We start from the raw sequence: 25168 nt of genomic DNA, 5'->3' as shown, positions 1-25168 counted from the left end.
TCAATTAAATTGTAATTTATTAGCAATTTTAAGATCCTGTAGTACATTTACTATTTATGTACCTAGCTCAGGGTTGTAGTGAACTTCTCCTTCCCCGTTCACCTACATTTTACATTTTACTATACAATTATTATATAACTGAACACTGAGCAAGCTGTGAAGCGAGTGGATGGCTTAACCCCGGCCGGGGTTGTTGAACCGCAGTTCTTCGCGGCGCTTACCAAATCGTTTCATAGCTTTTAGAGAATAGTTGTAACAATTTGTTTTAGTTACAATATTGACATATATAAAAACATATATAAGACTACTATACTACGGTATGCTGAATATACCATCTGACAATCATTCCACTAGAATCCATACGGGGTTTCCAAAAATAAGACCAATACAATTATGTTATCGGTGCCATGGAAGTTAGCCATGTTTTTTTTCCCGTTATAAACTGCGACTCCCACCGCCCTAACGTTCCCGGATTAAAAGATTATAAGAACTGAGTAATTTAAAATCCTGTGGGATTTTAATCCCACACTTCTTTGATACCTGTAATTTATTTCCGAACCCGTCACTATATTCCTACATCCCTGATGGCGTTTATTAAATAAGAATAAATTTACATATTTGAGTTTTTTGTTGAGTAAAAACTAGAGGGCTTGATGGATTTTAGCCACATTTAAACATTTAACATTGAACATTGCAATAACAAGGAATACATATGCGTGGTAGGCGCGCATATGTACCTAGTATGTTAAGTAAAACTTAAATAAAACCAAAGTAAAACTAAAAAAGATATAAAATCTGAAAGTTTATAAGTATTTTAGAGAAAAACTGATTTTATTTGGATTTTTGTCAGGCGTTTCAGGTGGCGATGTACTTAGATATCCTAAGTTGATCGTGTATTCAATATCGGCTATGCTAGTTGTAGAGTGGCTTTGCAGCTTTGAAATTAAAATCTTGTTAAGTTTGATATTAAGAAATTGTTTTTGCTAGATTCAATTTAAGAAGGCTAAAAATCATTTTTAGAAACACATCAGTTTACTAGCATTGTTCTTCAAGTGAAGGTTCTTTTTGTAAAGATTTATAAGACGTTAAGACGTTAAGACGTTAAGACGTTAAGACGTTAAGACTTAAGGAGAAAAGTTTTGACTGAGGTGAGGATTTGGCGACAAGGACTGGACTAGAGATAAAGAAGAATTAAAGAAAGAGATGGCAGGTTTGGTGTCCGAGTGGCTGCGCACCAGAGTTCTGACCGCGGCGGCCGGTCCCTGGAATAACTTATCTGAGCGTTTAACAAACGCTTCCTTGTTGGCAGAGTTTTACCTCTGGGAGGTTTCAATTGAGGACGCTGTTTACCTCGAAATGATTGGGATTTATGACGAGATAAATGAGCTGCGCTCATTTATCTTTGTCAGACAACCCCGTAGCTTGACAGGCTGCCTGTCCGGGTTGCGCTCTTTGCGGCGCACACAAGCCGCCGTTCCTATCATCGAGGAACGGCTCATGGCGTGCGCGGAAAGATGCGCTCAGACTCTTAGTGGGCGGCGTCGGTCACCTTACCTGCCAGAGATTGTTGACGCTAATGAGGATTGAATGACTGAGTGATCTGATCTGAGGAGGAACTGACCGACGGTATGGCTGATTGTGAATGGAGATAGAGAGGAGTGTGAGGAGAGTGGGCTACAGACTAAAGACTAAAAGACTGAGTGATGGATTTAATTTTGGTTGAACCCTATAATATTGACGCCTAATTTTGTAGTGATGAATGTTTACGTGAAAAAGTATGTATCAACCTATCGTTTATATATTTAGATGAGTCTGCTAGAGCCACCCAGCTCCGGCGCTTATTAACCTGTAACTGCAGCAACATATAAAATAAATAAAAGTGCTTGAAGAAGAGTTAAATTTGTTTGTAATAATTGTTGAAATAAATAATTTCTCCAATTTAATGGATTAATTTTCATGTCAACAACCTTACTGTTGTTGCAGTTGTCAGTAACCTGTATCGCTGTGTCCCAACCTCCCGCCTAAGCTTAGTGCTCAACGACTTAATAACGCCAACGCTGCTCTATAATTGGATGTTTCCGTGCGTTCAAATATAAGACTTTCCGGCCTCAACAAAAAACTATAAATTGTAGGATGGATGACAATGGAATTGGTGAAATTATGGTTGATGGAAAAAAAGATTTTTGGTGAATTTAATGATATTTGATGAATATAATGAGTATGAAAACATAATTAAATTTGAAGTTAGAATGTTAGAATGCAAGAATTTGGTGAAGTTTTGTAGGAAGCACTATATACCCCCCTCCCCCCCTCCTTAGTTACCCGGGTGAGAGTTCGGATCTTACAGATCCTATTTTTGGATTTTTGAGTATAAGACATGGATGAATAAAATATTGTTAGAACACTTACCATTTTTAAGTTTGTTAGTTTGTTTGTTATAGGTACCTATGTAAAATCAATTTGGTTAAGAAAGTGGGTAAAACATTTTCTATTGAATTCTTTTTCATTTACTATTTGCTTTATATTGTTGGGGAGACTGTTAAAAATTGTGGGAAAAGAATGAAGGGGTGAGTTTAGTAAAAAAGTTCTATTTACTCCATTTGCATATGCAAAATTATTTACATTTCTTGTATTATACCTGTGGCGATCACAGGAGATTTCCCAGGTATTATTAAAAATTTCTGGCTGTAAGCCATGTAGGTACCTATACATAAATTTACAGACGTTAAATTTGATTAATAAATTAATGGGCAATATCCCATTACTTTTAAAATATTCTGCTGTGTGTGCTCTGCTAGGTAAGTTTTCTATGATTCTTACTGCCGCCTTCTGTATCTTCAAAATGAGATCTAAAAGATAGGCTGGACAGGCTGTGAACAGAAGGCAGCAGTATTCCACATTTGATTTAATATAGCTGGTATATAAAATCTTTAAGTGTTTCTTATCGAGCAAGTGGCGCATGACGCGCATAGAGTAAATAATCTTTGAAATTTTTGCATGTACTTTTTTAAGGTGATAAGAAAACTTTAATTTTGTATCCAAGCTGATTCCTAAGTGCTTTACAAAACCCTCATTATTATCATCTACAAGGTTTAACTTTGTGATCTTTTCAGGGATGCTTTCACCTACGTTGTTCATGTCTATGAAGACATTAAATTCCGTTTTTAATTGAATTTCTTCAGGGGTAAGATTTTCTCTAGGGGAAGTAAAGACCATAACTTTGGTCTTGAGGGGATGGATTAAGAGTTCATTTGCGTTATACCAGGCGGTCAGTTTAGGGATGGTTACTTTTGCAAGTTCAATCAATTCTGCTAATGAGTTTCTTTCCATGAAGGTTAGGGCATCATCAGCGAAAAGATTAATAAAAACTTCTGGGCTGCAATTTGCAAGGTCATTTATGAAAATCAAAAACAATATTGGGCCAAGGACTGACCCCTGTAATACGCCTATGATAATCTCTTCCAACGTAGATGAAAACAGCCCCTTAAAATACACCTTTTGACGTCTATTACTATAATAAGAACGGAACCATTGTAATGGTAAACCCCTTATCCCTGCATTCCTTAACTTTTCAAACAACAAATTCCTAGGGATCATGTCGAAACACTTCCGTATGTCCAAAAATATGGACATACAGGAATTGTTTCGACCTAGACACTGAGTGATCATATTTGAGAGGTCAAGGACATTATGGTAAGTTGAGATATTTTTCCTAAACCCAAACTGTCTGCAGTTAAAAAAGTTTTTTTCATCCAAAAAATTTACCAAGCTATCGCATACGTACTTTTCCAGGGGCTTGCTTAGGTTATCAATCAATGATATACCACGGTGGTTATCCATTTGATTGAGTGAACCTGATTTGTGGAGGACAAGAATTTTGCTTACTTTCATACCGTCAGGAAAGACGCCAGATTGGAGGGAAAGGTTATAGACGTGACAAAGGGGGTGTGCGATAACATCCGCACAGCGGGAAATTAAGAACATGCTGACATCATTGATGTCTGTGGACCTTTTGGGCCTGATGTTTCTAATCAAATTTATTACTTTGAAAGGGTAAAGGGGTTCAAAAAAGATTGAGTCTTGAATGGGGGGGGGTAAAAATTCTGCAAAGTTTTTTTCTGTTGTTGGGATCTCAGGTTTAAGGGAGGTTCCAATCTGACTAAAATAGGAATTAAATTCGTTAGCGATAGCTTGGTCACCCTCAACTTTCCTATCCCCGACCTCTAAGTATGAGCACTCAGCACTCTTTTGATCAAATCCTAGCATATCTTTTAAACAACGCCATAATTTTTTACTATCTCTGCCGCAATTTCTTATACTTGACCTATAGTATTCTAGTTTTGCACGACGTACATTCCTATTATAAGAGTTTCTATAAGAGTTATACAACAGCTCACTTTCCCTTGTTCTTTCCCTAAGAAAATTGTCGTGGAGGGTGTGTTTGTGTTCCCTCATTCTCAAGAGGTACTCGTTCATGAAGGGCTGCTGGGGTTGGACCCTAGAATTCTTTTTGACTTTTACAATGGGGCATGAGATGTTATATAACTCAAGAAACTTAGCTATGAAATTACTATAGGCAACGTTGACGTCATTTTGGTTAAGTACATTTGACCAATCAGTACTGAAAAGTGCGTCATTTAGTGAATTAATGTTATCATCGCCTAGCAATCTTTTTTCATACATATCAGGTTTTTTTGGTTTTTTGTTAGCATTAATTCTATACGCATTTATCAGCAACAAGTGGTCACTTATTTGTGATGTTAGGACACAAGACAACATAAGATTTGGAATAAAATTACCAACGCCGAAAATGTCAATCAATGTTGAAGTGTTTTTTGTAATCCTGGTGGCCTTGGTAATTGTATTCAAAATGCCGTTGAAATTTAGCGACTCTAGCAGACGCATACTAGGGCTGTTGTTTTCATTAATCCTGAACAAGTCAAGATTAATGTCTCCAACAATAAAAAACGGTAGGTTGAGTGACATAATCCTATCCAATAATTCAAGGTAAATTTCAAAAAATTCATCAAGTTCAGCACTACTTTGATTAGGGGGTCTATAGGTATTCAACACTAAGAATTTAAATCCATTAAATGAACATTTGAGACAGATAGATTCGCATATACGTTCTTTGAAGGAGATATTGTCAAACATTCTTACAACTTTATAATGTTTTTGCACGAGTAATCCCACCCCTCCCCCCCTTTGTGTTTTCCTAAGGTTGACATGCCAGTTATAGCCTTCAATATTATACACGTCAAAATTTGCATTGGAATTTGCCCAGAGCTCTTGACACGCAAGAACGCTGGGCCGTATTCCTTTGCAATTAAATTTATCTATACACGCCACCAATTCATCAAATTTAGAATTTATCGATTGACAGTTTAAAGAAAATAAAATTATCAGTTGTTCTCTAAAAGATTTTAATTTTGTTATTGCTTCATTTTCTGACATGTATTGACAGTTAATACCAAATTCTTCGTTAAATCCATCAAAATGTTGGCCATATATAGGGTTTAGGAGGTCTAGTGTAGGGTTAAGATTTAAATTAGCAGGTACCTGTTCATTTAATCCATTAGGGAGGCTTGTAGGGTACTGGTGTGGAGTCTAGGTTTATCGCAGGAGGTTAGCACGTATATCATCCAGTGGGAACGACTGAAAAACAATATATATCAGCATACATAAAACATGAATATATTTACAATAGTAATAATAGTGAAATAGATAAAACATTTAGTTAGGAGGTGATGTGCCTCCGCTCTTTACTCTTTCCCCCCCCCCCCCCCCCCGTGGTATTAGCTAGATACAAAAAATCTTTTAATCAATAATTTTTTATCTAAAAGTTGGCATAGGGGGGTAGGTAGGTAAAATAGAGTTAAATTCTTTACGTTTTTTTAATCTTTGACAGACGATGACATGACATTATATGACAAGATAAAAATAAACGGATTAATTTAGTAATTAATCAATAATAGTAGGGACAGTAAGTATTTGTTAACTGCTAGAAAGTACTATCTAATCATTTTATCTTACTGTCGTTGGTTTTCTTTGCAGTTCTTGCAGGCATAGATTTCAGCTGTGGTAGCGGCTGCAGTTTAGGTGGTTCCGCTTCTGGCTCCCTGGCTGCTGGGCGGGCTGCTGTTGTGGCAGGGGCTGGAGCTGCTGCTACGCTGGGTGCAGTTGTTGGAGCTGGCATCGGCTCAGCTGGGGCGTTCTCATCCTCGGCCTCAGGGACATCGGCGGCTGCCGTGTCAGAGGTGGTGGCGGACTCCAAGGGAGGGAACTCGTCCATGTTGGCAGCGTTGGGAGGAGGTTCAAAGCTATCCTCAAAATCATCCTCTGTGATGAGGGGATTGCAGAACTTTGAGTTGGGTAAGAATGATCCTCTGTCTGCATAGGGCACGCTGTTGTATTTGATCAGGGGGGGCTCCATTGATGTGCTGAACAGCTTCTCGGTGCCAGGTATTGGTCTTGTCATACCAATTAATGTGTCGGCAAATGGATTCAGAACTTTTTGCCATCTGGATCCTGACTTGATCTGAAAGCCCACAGTTTCCCCCATTATTTTGGTGCGGGAGATCAGCTTAGTTGAATGCAAAAATGTCTGGACGTTTTTATTCAAACGCGTTGCATCGTATTGCATTTTTATCATTCTACCTGGAAAATAGGGTGCAGGGGACACACTCTGGCTGGCTGCCTTGTACTGGTTCAACTTAGCTGTGTATTCCTCGAGGACAGGGCGCTTGGATATCATTACCGCTTGGAGGTAGACGCGGGAATGAAACCTGAAGATGGCCTGTGGGACTTCCTTCTTCTTGGGGTTGAACGGCAAGTGATGCGCGTACTCGATGACGTCCCCCCAGTACTGGGGGACGAAATCGAGTAGGCCGTTACGGTGGGCTATTTTCAGTGAGGGCAGAATGAGTGTGTTGTATATCATCAGCATGGTGATCTTCTCACGGCTGTGCGGCGACTGGAAATTCGTCACCCTCAGGCTCCACGCCCTACTACGCTGCTCGCGGCAGGAGTTCTGAAAAAACGAATAGCGTTTAAAATTGTCATCGTTTTTTGCTTGACATTCGAACTTACTCTGGAGGACCGCAATACTATCCTTTATCGCTTTTAGAGTTTCTGCCGATATTTGGGCATCCTTAAAATTGTCAATTTGCTCAAGAACAGAGATTTTATCACTAAGTTCGGAAAATTGTTTTTTTACCGCATCTATTTCTTTTTTATGGCTAGAGATAGTATTAAAAACTTCTTCATGTCTTACCTTGGCTTTTTTGTTATCGTATTCCTCAAATTTTTTGTCGAAAATCACTTCCATTTTTTCCCAAAATGCGGGAGATGATTGTTCCGGCAACATTTTTAAGCGAGTGAAGCCGTGTGGCTAAGATGGCGGTGATTTCGAGTTCAGCTAGCCAATAGGAAGCGAGGAAAATTGATAACAGCCAATAGCGTGGTTTGTTGTGGACGCTACTTGCTTACTAGCCAATGAGAGAGCGACACTGATTTGGCCCTCGTGTGATGTGGCCAAGTTTTTAAAATAGAAATAGATAAAATATTGCGGATTTTTATTTCACTTGATTAGGCGATTTTTCACAAGGATAGTATTAACGGTTTTACACCGGCGATTTTGCCTAGACGGCGGTGTAAAATATGGTGCCAAAACTATATGCGAGTTTGCCCATGGCTACCATATCTTCCCAGTACCAACACGCGGAGGGACCACGGACGTGGGGTAAAGGGGAATTAGTAAAGAGCGGGGGGTGTGCTGTACAGACTAGTACATACACATGGGCTAGAGAGAGAGAGATGTTGTTTGCTCCACGCTCTGAACTAAACTAAACTAATCTATCTATCTATCTATCTATCTATCTATCTATCTATCTATCTATCTATCTATCTATCTATCTATCTATCTATCTATCTATCTATCTATATATCTATCTATATATCTATCTATATATATATATATATCTATCTATATATCTATCTATCTATATATCTATCTATCTATCTGTCTATCTGTCTATCTAACTATCTAACTATCTAACTATCTAACTATCTAACTATCTAACTATCTAACTATCTAACTATCTATCTATCTATCTATCTATCTATCTATCTAACTATCTATTTATCTATCTATCTATCTATCTAACTATCTATTTATCTAACTATCTATCTATGTATAAATATGTGGTACCCTTGGGACCTAATATATCCTAACAATAGATGTTCATAAACTCAAACTCTCTTGTTTTCGCTTGTTCCCTCTTGGGGGAGGGATTTCCACCTGACGAAAAAAATTTTTGCCTCTGACTTTTCTCCCTGTCGAAAAATTATTATTTCATAATAAATAGGTTTTGTATTTTGTTATTTTTTAATAAATAATTAGCATTTTAACTTTTATTTTCAATTGGGCCCTAAAATTTAATCCCGTCCCCAATGGCCGACAGAAGTCATATTTTTTACGATCTATTTTTCCTTCAAAACACCTGTTTTTAGTAGCGCAGCTACTCTGTGAAATGGTCTGTTGGTCGTCTTATTCTCTGAGTAAGTTATACACATCATCTTCCTTGGTTATCAATATATTTTAAAAATATAGAAACATGGGCTATCCAAGAGGTTTAGTAATAAAAACTACATTGCTATTAAAACTATTCTTTTATCATTTTAATTTTGAACCTCTCATAACATTGATTTATATTGCTAGCTTTTTATATTTTATTGCTGTGCTTCTTAAGAACATAATTGTCCTTGTTTTGTATAGAACCAATCAAATGCACATTCAATTGTGATTTATAAATAAATAGAATAGAGATAATATTCTAAAATAACCAATTACATGAAATTTCTTTTTTTTTGTGTAGATAGCAAATAAATTACGAACGTTCAAATGACCTATCATATTGACTATTAATTCCTATAATACTAAATCAAGCCTGTTTACAAGCCAAGACTATCCTTCATCTTACTGTATATATCGACGAAACGGCCAAAAACTGTCTTTAATAGCTCTAATAATATTAACTCTGCTATTTCTAAATAAATCCAAATAAATGTAAAAGAAGTGTAACTTAAACAAAAATAAATGAAAATAAATGATACAAATTATTTCCAATTTTCTCTGATTTTTGAGCAATGAAATATTTAGGGGAAACAAATTAGCTTTATCTATCTATCGTTTTATGATCTTTAAGATTATCTATCGTCCATCTTTATGGCATTGTTGTTTATGTCTATCATTCTCCCCGTAGTGGCAATTACTGACGGACAGACATGATGGTTTATAAAAGTAGCTTTGCTACCAAAAATTGGGAATAAAAATAAAATAACAATATTTGAAACGACTTCATGGTAATTATATTATGAATAGGGGATGATTGGGCTGATTATTACACTAGTCTCAAAGTTTTATATTAACGTTTTCTTATTCGTTGGCCTTACAACTTTGGGAACTTGAATTTTGATTGTTGGTTCATTATGTTGAGTTTCCTAACGTTTCAAACATAATCTATAGAAGGGGTATTATTGTATATTATTATTGGGGATGTACATCAATTTATCGGCCATTGTCTTATCCCTTTAGATCCCTGGGTGACTATACAAACATAAAGTAAATGATATGACAATTAGAATAACAATGAAAATTACAAATATAACAATAGAGATTTTTTTTCAATTGATCATAAACATTTTTAAAAGCGAAGCTTTTCTATAATTAGGGTCGGTCCGTCCGTAACGGATAGCTTTTTTCGTTAATTTAGGCATGTTAGAATTGTTCTATCGATTTCAAATTTTGCATGGTGATTCCTTTAATAGATAGGTACGATTTAGAAAGCGTAGCAACTCTATTATCATAACCAAAATGTCCGTACGTCAATTTTAAACATGTTGATTTTTTTACTTTTATAACAACAAACTTTTATGTGATCTAATCATCCGATTTATCTGATTTTTGGTATATTGATTCCTTGGACAACAAAGTATAATGTAACAAGCAAAGCAACTCTAACATCAAGTCCTAAAAATGTCAGTATGTCCATAAACATTATCCTGAATCAAGCAGTTTTTCAACAAATTTACTTAAAATTTTGCTTTGACTCTTATACATTTATATTATGGTTATTCAGTTCTGACACTGTATAAGTGTTCATGTCCGTTTGTCCTACCGTTTCAGTGCTTCGCTTTTATGGATGTTGTCATCCTTGTTTAGAAATATATTTTTTGATTTTATTAGTACTAAAACTATTTTTGTTATGAATATGCAAGAGAGAGGAAGAGATAGAGAGAGAGTGAAGGATAGAAGAATAGAGAAATAGATAGATCAAGAAAATCAATTTAAATAATTGATTATTATTGTAATGTAACTTGCATGAAAATAATAATTAGTAAGATTGACAAATTTTATGTAAATCAATCCGACCTTTTATAATATATTATATCTTATCTATCTATCCATTGTGGTGTGGTAGGGGGGTGTGGAGGGGTGTCAACACCCCCTTAAATGGAAACAGTGAAGGGGTGCCATCCCCTTTTTAAAAATTTTACTACTTTATAAAATACAATTAATCTATATACCTATCAATCCATCTATCTATCTAACTATCTATCTTGCATGAAAGAGATAATCTAACAAATTTCCATATACATATTATTGTATGTTCAGCTGAAATGTCAAGTAAAATCGATAATAATTTTAAAACTTATATTTATACACTGAATTGAAAATAATAGTACATGGTAATTGTATGTTTCATGTATGCCTTTTCTGGATATTGTAGTAACTAAATGTGTGTGTGTGTGTGTGTGTCTGTTAATAATATTTCAATAAATATGAAGCTACGTATATATGTTACTGTTTTAAGTATTACTTTTATTTTAATCAACTCATGTGTTTAATGATTGAATTTAATGTTGAGTACGGTGGATTCTTTTTTAAAAATTAGGGTCGCTTAGTAAGGCAATTTTTTTTTTAATTTTTCAAAATCGCATAAACAATGTACAAAAAGCAAATAAAATTATAAAAGGGTTATTATTGATATAAGATTTTGTTTAATTTTTGTAGATTTTTATGTGATTTTGGAGGATTTTTACAAAATTAATTTTGCCTCACTTTTAACCTGATACTCCAAAATTATGTAATCCATTATTAAGTAAATTTTCTTAAGATTACGGATTATCAATGCAGAACATTAAAACGGATTATGGAATAGCTTTGCTTACACGAACCAGGATAATGTACTATAAAAATATTCGATTATTAACATCGTGTTTTACATCATTAAGCCTTTATTGACAAACTAATGGTATATTAATTCCAAAACTGGCTGCTTTTTCAGAGATTTTAATCATAAGGAATTTGCATAATGACTGTCTTTCTAATTTGTACCCTCAACTTTTTAGTAGCCAAGTCACTCTATAATTCGAAATATCCGTTCGTCTGTCATTCTTTCAGATAGAAATGGTATGGGGGTAGTGGTTATTTAAATGCTAATTTTCAAAATATAAATTTTTTGGGAAGATATCTTATTTATTTTGTCCAGAAGTTTTATAAAAAAGATTTTTTTGTGGTTCGCTATTAATGGATGTTGTCATCCTTTTTATCCTTAATTTGGTCTTCAATGTTCTTAATATGTACCCAAGCTTATGTCTATCATTAATTATATAGAGACCTTTCTTTTAATCTTCATTAATCGTTTTTAAATCTGGTAGATTTTTTTGGAAATGTTTATCAGAATTTTTCCTTAAAAAAATCTTCCCATCTTGCTATTGTAGTACCGAAGTTATTATATTCTTCATATTACCTATATCTCATTCTATCTTTTTAAATTTTAGAGTGAAGAAAGAGATTGTAGAATGTTTTTAAAAGCGAGGCTTTTCTATAATTAGGGTCCGTCCGTCCGTTCGTGATAGTTAGCTTTTATTCGTTAATTTAGGCATGTTAGAATTGTCCTATCGATTTCAAACTTTGCATGGTTATTCCTGTAGTAGTTAGGAACGATTAAGAAAACGTAGCAACTCTATAATCGTTACCAGAATGTCCGTACGTCCATTTTAAACATGTTGATTTTTTTACTTTTTTAATAACAATTTTTTGTGATAAAATCATCCGATGGATCTGATTTTTTGATTACTGATTCCTATTACAATAAGATACAATATTATGAGTGAAGCATCTCTATAATCAAGTATTAAAATGTCAGTATGTCCTTAAACAGTATTTTGTATTTAAGAACTTTTGCAACAAATTTACGTATAATTATATTTTCATATTTTGTATGTTTAGTTCTGACACTCAACAAAAGTTAATGTTCGTCTGTCATATCGTTTCAGAGCTTCGCTTTTATGAATGTTGTCATCCTTGTTAACTAATATTGACCCCTCCCTTCATGTAAATTATGGTTTGATAAAATAGTTTTATCAAAAATAATTTGTTACTTCCGGTTAGGAAGCGGTAGGGGAGGGATAAATAGGTTCCCCCACGTAATATCTATCTATCCATTTATAGTTTTATCTAATTGTCTATCTATCTATCTCCTTATCTATTTTCTTTTATTTCAAATTTGTAGTTTATAATGATCTCTGACATAAAATGAATTTCTTCTTTTTTCTGTCTCTCTGTCTCTCTCTCTGTCTCTCTCTCTCTCTTTCTCTGTCTCTCTCTCTCTCTCTCTCTTTCTCTATCTATCTATCTTTCTCTCTCTCTTTCTTTCCCTCTTTTCTCTTTCACACACTCCCTCCCTCTCTCTATCTATCTATCTACCTATCTATTTATGTAGACTGTTTGTTTTTCTTTTCTGTTTGTATGGATTAAAACTCCCAACAGAATGAATTTCAACAAGCCCTTAAAAAGCGAGGGTTAAAATCCAATGGATAAATGGATACATAAATAAAGGTTTTATTTTTAAAAAAGGTTAGTCCTGTAACTAAACAAATCATCTCCTCACATGGCTCAAATGTATTGGTGGAAAAGTTTAGACACTAACAAATTGTACCAAACCAACTAATCAATTAAAGTACCCAAAAATTAGCCAACGAATAAACCTGTTTATACTTTTGAACTTTTGGTACCGTATAATGCTCCCTTCTTTAACTTTACATTAATATCATATGATATACGTCTTTAATGGTAATAATGCTGATGAAAATATCAGGCAAAATGTTCCATTAACTCAAAATAATGCTTTAATTCCTCAAAAAATCTACGAAAACAAACTAAACGCCAAAAATGATATTTAAAAGAATTCAATGAAATGTTTTGACATATCGCATATTTTAGTCGTTTTTTAAATTCAACGTAAAAACTATTATAAAAAACAATTTGTTGACATACGATGACTTCAAAGATTGTATCGACTATTTCATGAAAAAAAAAGTTGTCTCAGTGCTAAAAGCTTGTGCTTGTTAAAATAAATTTTTTAAAACATATGAACCCTCCCATTCTTTTAAAACCCCCTATTCTATTATGTATTTATTTTCTGTCTAAATATGTTTAATACAACTTTTTATATCAATGAGAGTTTTTATTCAAGGTGTTTGTTCACATCAGCATAATTTAAATATTTTCATAGATATCACATAAAAATTAATCATATTTGCGAGGATATTTTTTAAGTAAACATTTTCTTCACATTTGCAATTCTCCAATATATATCTGAATTTTTAGCACCTAGGGAAGGAAGGTTAAAACCTTTCCAAGTCTTTAGTTTTGAAATCAAACTACCTAACATCATAAATCAAGCTTTTCCAAAATAGAGAACTCAATCGGTTGTGCTGTTTGCGAGATATTAACGCGCAAAAAACCTTCATACTCTAAATAATAGTATTGGTCTATAAAACAGGTTCTGTTGCTAATTTGTTTGAAAATAAATTTTTATATACATATACAGGAGTCTTAAATTGATTTTGATGGGTGTAAGCGAGGAGATGTCAAACAATAAAGATGCTAGATTAGAGGAGTAAAATTGATAAAGATAAAGAACAATGAATTGACTTATACCAAGGGACATCCAAGGGGGGAGGGGTAAAGGTAATTCCCCCCAAATAAAAAAAGCTTGGTCGTCCTTGCTTACATCCCCAATTATAATGAACAAAATTACCCCTTCTGTAAATTACAATAATTATTGGAGATGTTTGAACAATAATAAAATATCCCAAAGTTTTTAAGCTAATGAATTAGAAAACTTTTTTTTAACTACGAAGAAAAGTATCATATCCCTCTTTTTTCCAAAAGAAATCTCTTAAACGGTAATTTTGTTTATCGTGATAGAGGGTTTACAGAATATTATCTCCCTTAGTCTAATGCCCTTAGAATAATTATCCTCTATTTGTAATCTTTCAATAATTGTATTATGACTAGTATATTATCATGGGATTTGAGTCACTTTTTGTTAACATACAAAAGAGCGTGGCTAACATATAGATTGAGAGAATAAAAGGAAGAAAAGAGAGAAAGAAATTTTGATATTGAGAGAAAAAAGAGATAGAGTTAAAGACTGAGAAAGGAGAGAGAGAGAGAGTTAGAGAAAATTAGAGAGAGTTAGAGAAAATTAGAGAGAGAGAGAGATATAAAGAGAGAGAGAGAGAAAAAGAGAGAGAGAGAGAGTGAGAGAGAGAGAGAGAGAGAGAGAGAGAGAGAGAGAGAGAGAGAGAGAGAGAGAGAGAGAGAGAGAGAGAGAGAAAGAAAGAGAGAGAGAGAGAGAGGAGAAATCAAGACAGACAGAGGGAGTAATTAAAGAGGAAGAGAAAGAGAGAGGGGCAAAGAAGAAAAAAAGTAAGAAAAACATAGAGAATGCCAAAATAAAAAGAAACCCGACAAAACTTTGCAATTCATTGTAAAAAAATCCTGCTGTAATTGCCATCAATAAAGTAATATTACTTTTAACCAACAAATATTTTTTTTGATTTCATATTTACAGCCCTGCAAGACTGCACTAACCTCTAAGATCTGTTCAAACTAATAAAGAATAATTAGCAATTCTTACTGAAAAAAAACTTTTATGAATCTTCCTTTAAAAATGCAAAAAAAACATCATTTTTTTATATTATTCAATTAAAGTAATGCTCAATAAAAAAGATAAAAAAAAACTTTCTGTGGATTAAATTTATTTGTGGAAAATTTTTGAGTCTGAAGGTTTAATAAAACTCCCCAAAGTTAAGAGCCTGTTTATAAAAGTTTCCGTTAGATTATGTTGTTATCTTGTAAATCGACCAAGCAAAGATCTGCATAATAAATTGCGGGTACCGTTTTTAACTTCTCTAGTATGACATAGTTTAGTTTAGACTTGAACAGGATACATCTATTTTTACAATTTGCGCTAACACGGCAGGTTTAAGTTGTAATGTAAAAGCACCATGTAAAAGTTTAAGACTGAATGATCTACACTTGGTAAAGTAAGATAGTCACAGCTCATGGGTTCATGATCAAAGATGGGTTATGTAAAAGTGAAACAGCAAAAATTTCTATCTGAATTTGTAGGGAGTAACTGTAAAAAAAATTAAAACTTGAATTAAGCTTTCCTAAAATAGAGAACTCAATTGGTTGAGCCGTTATCGTTATCACAAAACAGCAATTACAATAGCATTTAAATATAGTTTACACTATTTTCTTAAATAGAAAATTTGATTTAGAAACCCATTCCCTTCCTTTATCAAAAGCCTTCCTGTGTATCAATAAGGAATAATTTTTAGTAACGCAATCTACTAAGTTCTGTCTGACAGTTGAGTCCATCCAAGTAAGTTAACCAAAATAAGATGAAAAATATCTAGAAGCCTATAATTCCTTAGTTTCGCACTATTTCAGATCTTAAATAACACAAGCGACAACTAAATTTAAATCAGCTTCCTTAATTTTAAACTAACTCAAAATAATTTGTGGAAAATCACTAATACATTTTAGGTTAAACTTTTGAGGGATAGCTTTTATTTATCTTCGAATAAACCATTCGTATCCCCTTTCTTTTTCTTATGTCTAGACTGCAACCAATCTTGTTTTAAAATCTTTCTGGGTTCAAACCAGGGATCTAAAGGGATAAGACAATGGTCGATAAAAATTGATGTACATCGCCAATTATGTTACACAAATTACCCCTGTTGTAGGTTAAAATTAGTGGTTGAAACGTTTGAACACTTAAAATTTACTTTAGTCCCAAAAAATTGTTAGCCAGCGAATAAGAAAACTTTGGGGACTAGTGTAATAAACAGCCCATTGTCCACTCTCTCTCTGGTTCAATCAGAGAGAAAGATGTGGACCTGCAGAAAAAGGGACAATAGACTAGGAATCTTCTCGAAAATTTTTAACTCGAAGTTATGCCTTTGGTAGCTTAAAATTCTTTGAAAGAGAACAATAAAACCTAAAAAAATACTTTCTCAAGAGCCACAAGGAAGAATTTTCTCAAAATTCAAGGGCAGTTTTATTTATCGTCTATTGTTCCATCCCTGTTTGAAAGTTGCGATATCCTTAAGGGAAACAAAGCTATTTGAAAGTTCAACAAAAATCAAAGGAGATACACAAAGATTCTTAAAACTTAAAGTTGGTGTAGGAAGGACATACATTCAACAAAAACAAGATCATCAAATCAGATTGTCAGACGTAAGGACATTGAATGCAGAGTAATATCGTATTTGATATTCAACAGTATTAAGAAGTCTTACCGAAAATCATATATGATTCTATACCAAAATTGCCAAAAATGGTTATACTGGTTTTCTGGTAATAATTACTTTGTTACTACGCTTTTCTAAATCGTACCTTATTGTTATAGTAATCTGCCTATATGAACGATAATACAAATCAATTACTGGCAATCCTTATATACAGTGTGTTTTTTTATGAGCACTTTTTTGAAAGCAATTTTATCCCACTTATAGTTATCAGAATTTAATGATTAATGGCTTATTTTCTTCGTTTTTTAAGGGAAATTATGAAACAACAAAAAAAATTACAGTTTTTGTTGAAAAAGTACAGTAAAGTTGAAAATTAAAAACTTAGGTGTCAACATATAAAAATGGTTTTAGCGCATTTTTCTTATGCTCAAATAATCAACCTTTTGCAAGAATGGCTGCTAAACACTTCAAAGTTGAGATATAGAGCTAAAAATGTATATATACAGATACTATTAGGGACATGTACTAGAACATATCAAAGTTTGAAGGTCATATCTCAACCAGGGAGGGAGTACTGGCCCCCTAAAGTCGACTACAGAAAATCCATTTTTTTAAGAAAAATGCGCTAAAACCATTTTTATATGTTGACACCTAAGTTTTTAATTTTCAACTTTACTGTACTTTTTCAACAAAAACTGTAATTTTTTTTGTTGTTTCATAATTTCCCTTAAAAAACGAAGAAAATAAGCCATTAATCATTAAATTCTGATAACTATAAGTGGGGTAAAATTGCTTTCAAAAAAGTGCTCATAAAAAAAAACACACTGTATATAGAGCAATATACTTTATAAACAAGCAAAATATTCAATCTTTTAAGTTAGCTTTCTCTGTCGTAGTAACATTGTGACGTATCTACGTGCACCAGGCCTTTGTTGTAGAGTAGATGCGCTAGAAAAATCTGTAAAATGAAGAAAATTTGTCTGTGTGATACAGAAAGAAATATAGATTTTGTAAATTCAATTTGTCTCTCTATCACCTCTCATAGACTTATTTACTTTTAAATTTACTTTTCTTCGCTACGGAGGCACAAAATTGTAAATCCATAAATAAAAGTTAAAATATGTAAGTAAATACAAATTTCTGATGATAAATCTTTCAAAATCCTTGTCTGCTAGAAATTATTTTTAAGTTGAACTGAACTCTCTCTCTCTATTCCTTATTAGTAGCGAAGCTACTCTATAATTCACTTTGTCCGTCAGTCCGTCAGTCAGTCCGTAACGCTATGGGGGAAATGGGATTTATTCAGCTCTTATAATGATAAAAGGCTGAAACTTTTTGACAACATTCCCATCATTAAGGAGCACAATTAACTATAAAACATCAATGGCGGTCAGACCACTTTTTAGCAGGTTTTAGGCTATTTTTATATTTTTCAGATTTTTCTCCATATCTTTGGTGTTTATGATCCGATTTTCAAAATTTTTTCAGATATAGATGTCAAAATTAAGTTTCCCTTCGATTAAAGGAAACAACCATGACAGTCCAACTGCCTTTTGCAGGTTTTAGGCTATTTTTATATTTTTCAGATTTTTTTTCTCATATCTTTGGTGTTTATGGTCCGATTTTCAAGATTTTTTCAGTTTTCGATATCAAAATTAAATTTTCGGTAGTTTTAAGTAAACAATCGTGGCGGTCAAACTGCCTTTTAGCAGGTTTTTGGCTATTTTTAAATGTTTTACATATTTCCCCATATCTTTGTTGTTTTTGATCGAATTTTCAAACTTTCAAACCAGTATCAAAATAATTTTTCTCATTGTTATGAGCATCTTTTATCAATGTAATTTACTTTGACTGTCGTCATCAAACAAATAAACCAAGGTTTTGTGTTTATTTTCTCCAATAAATCAATTCTTGAATTTGAAAAAATTCACTTTAAATCTACTTGTATACGATTTTTGTGCTTCGCTACTTATGGATGTTGTCATCCTTATTTATTTATATTAGATCACAAACAGGTATTTGATAACCCCTTTTTATAAATTCAAGCTTTGCCTTAAACTGTGGCATATAAAAATTAACCAAGCTTATATCCTTATTAAAAATTCCCCTTAGAGTGTTTTTATTATATTACAAAAAAAAATAACATAGTAGCTAAAGATATTAAAATTAGAAAAAGAAGGGTAAATAATTATATAGTAAATAAGTTATTTTAAACAATTACAAATTAAACACTTTATATGAGATTTTATTAAAATTAATTTTAATCAATTCATATCATTGAAGTTTAAAACCAATATAAAAATAAGGTTGTATATTCAACGTTTTTAAAGACATTGCTGTTTTAAACAACAAACCCCTCCCCTCTCCTCTTTAAACAGTATCAATCAAAGTTCGGAAATGGGAGGGGTCAAATTATAGAACATCATCGCTTATTAACAAATTTTAACAGAACACTCTAAAAAACAAACAATAATTGTATTATTGTTGTTTTTTCTTCAAAAGACAATCTTATTTCATAATAGATAAAGATGATTTTCTTATTATTTGTTACTTTTGATAATTAGTTCTAATAAAAAAAGCCAATTTACTATACTTTAAAACACCTCAATTATATTTTTAAAAATTATCCAATAAAAATATTTTTTACAGTGTGGGAGGAAAAGGTTATTTATCAGAAAACCAGAAAGTAGTTATTTTCATAATTTTGTGTTTACTGATCATTATCAATATGTATAATTACCAGCGGCTAAACCCCTAGTGTAATGAAAAGGAAGAAAGATTGTTTTGTGGTGGGATTAGAGTAAAACACTAGAGATGGAAAGGGTTAAATAACTGTATCTCCCCATCGCACTGTCATTGTGCCCACTCTCTATTGGGTCATTGAAAATCAACCAATGGTGTGGCGTGTATTAACACAGCTAAGTAGCAGAAAACTATTTGGTAGCAGACGAATAAGGTCAATGAAAAAGCAAGGGAGGTAGTTATCAGTATATACATCTATACTATAGATCTGTTGTGTGTGTAGGGGGGGGGGGGTGTGATTTCTCTTTGGAGGGTAGAGGTAACCCTCCATAAATAGTTTTATATACTTTCGAGACCTATAAGAAGAATAACTAAAATTAATTATAACATTCAGCGAGATATATCCTATTATATAAAGCAGTATGATTTTTTTGTTTGCCTTAATATTGACGCTACTTATAGATTCAGGGGAGGATTTTTAGGGAGGGTACTACCACCCTCCAAGGAGATATTGCTTCTATTGGCGTAGCCTCTAATTCTAATGTAAAATAACTTAACAAGAACTATTTTTAGCAAATTAACAAATGTTAATTACTAAGGTAATTACTATTGATTTTTAATACATATGTATAAGCCTAGTTTTCTAAAATTCTTATTCATCATAAGTCGACTCTGTCCCATTAAAATCAATGAAGTTGATAGTTTACGGGTGATAATTCAATAACTCGTTGATTGGGTATGTGATTGGTTCGAATCTCGTCAAAAACTGCGTAATAACCAAAATCGTAAAAAGTTAAACCTACTGCCTAATGCCGTAGTGCAATCCAGGCGCAACTCATTACCATGCACAGTTAGGACTTTCAGACAAAGACCCTGTTACTTTTTTTTGTATACTAGCGGCTTCGCCCCTAGAATCTAGGTAATTTAGAAAAAAAAATTAAGTACATCTTATTTAAAATTAACTGCCTAAAAAAATTTAGAGGGATTTTTTTGTGGGGTTGGGGGAGTCCCACCCTCCAAGAAAATAGCTTAAAACAACCACAGGACAAGTAGATATATTCCCTGAAGAGTAGAATCCAATCGGTTTAGTGGTTACCGAGATCTTAAGGGAAAGACAGACGGACAGACATCAAGCCACTTTGTATTATAGAAGATCTCTGTTATGAACTATGTATAATTGTGTAATGATTTTAACGATTGTCTTTATGGTTTTTACTTAATTTTCACACGAAAATGTGAAAATTTCATGTTTTTAACGCATTAATAACTAGGACATGTTTTAGATAACTAAATGGTCAATAACTAGGATAGAGATATTGCACTAAAGAAAACCTTTCTGTCATCCTAATTTCTATGTATTGTAACTGCTTGTTTTCTAGGAGTTTGACTTCTACATAAATATTGCACTAAAATAAAATCTTTCTGTCCATTAAATTGAAAGGTTCGTTTGTAAAAATGTTTAAAGATTTAAGTTTACTCCGCTGCTATATAAGATAAGCGTCTGATTATTTTTGTAAATTCGCATAATATTTTTAATCAAAATTATAACTTTAAGACCGCTGGTTTTTAATAAGGTTACAATGTTTTTTTTACTTTATAATTGTGCATTTTTGTCTTTGTTTCTTTTGCTCTTATTGGCTAATAACATGTCAAAATATCTGTAGTAAAAATAAACAACGACAAAAGTGCAAAAATGCTTAAAGAGTAGTTTTGCTATTGAAAAGGCATAAAAACTCATTGTATTCAAAACATATAACATTTTTTATAATTCAATGCTTTTTGTATTTTTACGGAAAAAAGTATTATTTTGACAAGCTATAATATTTCCCTTTATTTTTTTCACTCTCTAACCTCTCTCTCTCTTTCTTTCTCTCTCTATCTATCTTTTTTTTTCTCTCACACAATCTTTTTTTTTCGCATCTGCCCTCTTCTATTCATAATAATTATCATGAAAATAAAATGAACACAAAAATTTCTGATTCCACTTTTTTAGAGCGAAGCTTCTTTTTAACTTATTTTGTATGTCTACTACATGTTTTAAATTAACCTGAAAAAGGATACTTGAAAGATTATGTATTTTCTGACTATAATTTAGAGGTACCAAGAATAACAGACAAAAATTTTAACTATTCAATTGTTATAAAAAGCATCCCATGATAATTATTGGTATTGTTTTTTTACGTTATGGGAACTTTTTTAACGGTTTATATGAAAATCATTGATTTTTTATCATAATTTTATAATCCCTGGACAAGTTTTCTAATTAAAAATATTTTTTAAAGCAAAACTTGCGGATATATAAACATGGACGTCGAAGAATGGGGTTAAAGGTAGTGTTTTAACTTTGAAACCACTCAATTGCCCCCCTCAATATACACAAAAATACATTTGATTACATCCCTCAAAGTAAAAAGCTTGGGCGTCCCTGGATAGAGACACTGAAGATAACTGATTTGTCTTTACCTTTTCCTACAGCAAAAATAAAATAAATAGTAATATCCATATACTGTCCCCAATGTTATTTTATTATATCAGGGTCATTTTGTTAATTATAATTAGAGGTAAGGTTAGTTTATAGTAATGGATGCAGAATATAAATGGATATCATAACAGAGGAAAAATTGTGGTCAATTTAACTTGTTTATTGGTTAATTCATTCATCCAGTGCAGTGGGAATTATGTGAAGAGGGTAAAGCGGGTGGAATGGTGGGAATCGTCATTTATCCCTCAGCAAGTTTCATTTTATTAGAGAACATAGAAATGTGGTGCTAGATCCAAGTAATAATATATCCATTTTTCTAGTTCATTGTTTAATCCCTGGCTATTACCCAGCTTGCATACTGTGTTACCTACTCAGAGCAACATATTTTTCACACCAGGGGGGGAGGGGACATTGGGCTGTTTATTACACTTGTCCCTAACGTATTAAAATATTGTTTTCCTATTTGATAGCTTAACAAAATTGGAGATTTCTATGACCTTTGATTGGTTGATTCATTTATTTGAGTGTCAAAAGTTTCTACCACTAATCGTAATCTACAGAAGTGGTAACTTTGTGAATCAAAATGTACATAAAATTATCGGCCATTGTCTTATCCCTTTAGATCCCTGATTTCACACCATGATATGACAACAATATCCAGTTTATTTCCATAATTAATTAATTTTTTCAAAATTATCAGGAAGGGTGAAAAAAATTACGGTTAAATTGATCTACAACCCTTTTCTCCTTCCAGAAACTATAGGCAGAATATTACATTCGCATATTGGAGGAATAAAAAATCATCATATATTCAGAGATAAAATACAAATACATCAGTTTTTCTTTTTTTCCCTATTTTTACAGAGATCTTAAGGAATAAAAAATGACTATATAGTACATATATAATGAGTATACATCTCCAAACATGAATGACAAAATTACCCCTTATTTTAATAAAAAAAAGTGTTTAATAACTTCGGTGACCAAAATAATTTCTGTCTCATATCCCTTCCGCCCAATTATCCATCAAATTTTCTTTTTTTTTAAATCTATTTTCTTACATGTAAAAGAATTGTGTTATTGTTGATTATATTTTTAGTTTTTTTTAAGCATAGTATAATTATTATAAGTGTATAATAACGTGTTCAATGTTTACGTTAATCCTCTATGATATTTTCACACCGATAGCAAATCAAATTTTCGCGGGAAAAATTTCCCCCACTCCCCTTATTCTGATTTGCATCTGATAGTAACATAGATAAAGTATATCAAACGTAGATTTTTTTTTAAAAATATGACGAATCTTATAGAAATGCTCTTCATAAATTGAAAGTTTCTTGTCTATATCCTTACATAAAAGTAACAGGATGTCTATCTCTGCGTTTAACTTTGTAGTAAAGGATCTCGCTAACCGCTGAACCGATGTGATACTCTTTTTTACAGTGAAGTTTAAAACTATTTTGAGCAAGGATAACTCCCCCCCCTTAAAGTGAAATCCTCCATAGAAAAAAATGCCATCTCCCCCCCCCCCCTCCCACAAAAGAATACCAAAATTATTTATTCATCTATGAAATCCCACATACATAGGTGCTTATGGATTATTTCAACCTAGGGCAGGTGAGATAATACAATTATCACGCTTAACTGGTTATCGGGGATTAAGGGAAAGGTCAATCAAACATAATTTATGCAGTGATAGGTCACTGCATCGGAATGCCAATTGGAATTAGTAGATGATAAAAATCGTTAGAAGTTAATCTTCAGGAAGGGATAAGACAATGGATGATAAATTGTTGTATATCACAATTAAGAAAAAAAATACCCCTTCAGTAGAAAAAAGATATCTTTAAAAAGTTTTGACTGTACTAGTTTGTAAAGCAAAATAAAGATTTGATAAAAGTTTCTAAAGTCTTTAAGCCAACGACTGAAAGATCATGGTTATAAATCAATATGATTTACAGTCCAATGTCCCCTCCCTTCCTTTTTTCAAATACCCTAAAAAGTATAAAAAGAGAAAAAAGGGAAATGCCCTTTTCATTTCTGAATGATTTTTCATGATATTTTAAGGCTTTCATAATTTTCTCATGCAAGCAATAAAATAATACAATACAACATTATACATATAGTATCTATCTATCTATCTATTTATCTATCTATCTATCTATCTATCTATCTATCTATCTATCTATCTATCTATCTATCTATCTATCTATCTATCTATCTATCTATCTATCTATCTATCTATCTATCTATCTATCTATCTATCTATCTATCTATCTATCTATCTATCTATCTATCTATCTATCTATCTATCTATCTATCTATCTATCTATCTATCTATCTATCTATCTATCTATATATCTATCTATCTATCTATATATCTATCTATATCTATCTATCTATCTATCTATCTATCTATATCTATCTATCTATCTATCTGTCTATCTATATATATATGTATATATCTATCTATCTATCTATCTATATATATATCTATATATCTATCTATCTATCTATCTATCTATCTATCTATCTATCTATCTATCTATCTATCTATCTATCTATCTATCTATCTATCTATCTATCTATCTATCTATCTATCTATCTATCTATCTATCTATCTATCTATCTATCTATCTATCTATCTATCTATCTATCTATCTATCTATCTATCTATCTATCTATCTATCTATCTATCTATCTATCTATCTATCTATCTATCTATCTATCTATCTAAACTTACCGAAGTTTGACATCTTCTCATGGAATGATCTGGCACTCTGTATGTTGGAGAATATCTTCCGGAAAAGCAATTGCTAGCTGCAAAACCGGTAAATTCATTTTAGAACCAGCAATTTTACATTTTACTAGCAGCTACTCCCCTAAAGGTCACCAGAAATCGACACCCTCTCCCATTTCAATTTTAGTATTTTTAAGTATAAAAAAAATTTTGGGTGTTAATTTTTTTTGTAAGGGCAATTTATTTTGAGAGGTTTGTTGTCATTTTTGTTTATAGAGAAAATCTAAACGCAGTTTTCAACAAAAATCCACAAAAATAACATATAGGCTGGTTTCAAAATGAATTAATTCCTGAGATACTTGGGCCTATGGTTTTAGGCCCAACCTTCATATCTGTCCAGCTACCCATCATCATAGATATACTGAAATAAAAAATAAAGATTAGGTTAAGTCAAGTCAAGGATAGGAGGTCCCACAGGACTAGAAACTCATAGGGATAGTGTTCCTCGCAGCAGGTGCTAGATATTAATACCTTTTTAGATTAGGTCAAAATGAAAAACGGTTAGACTTTACGAAATAGAATTTGACATA

General features: G+C 32.5%; 1 protein-coding gene across 1 annotated transcript in view; it reads right to left on the bottom strand.

The window, feature by feature from the left end:
• Positions 1-24655, bottom strand: part of LOC145333726 (inhibitory POU protein-like) — a 45320-nt gene extending 20665 nt beyond the window's left edge. Inside the window, exon 1 of the mRNA XM_080178932.1 lies at positions 24582-24655. Coding sequence (XP_080035058.1) covers positions 24582-24602 — 21 coding nt within the window. The 5' untranslated portion in view covers positions 24603-24655. The remainder of the gene's footprint in view (positions 1-24581) is intronic.
• Between the last annotated feature and the right edge of the window lie 513 nt (positions 24656-25168).

This window comes from Acartia tonsa, chromosome 12, assembly GCF_053477335.1.
Source record: "Acartia tonsa isolate MP-2025a chromosome 12, ASM5347733v1, whole genome shotgun sequence".
NCBI lineage: Eukaryota > Metazoa > Arthropoda > Copepoda > Calanoida > Acartiidae > Acartia > Acartia tonsa.
Note: the sequence above shows the minus strand (reverse complement) of the source record. Positions and strands in the feature narration are given on the sequence as shown.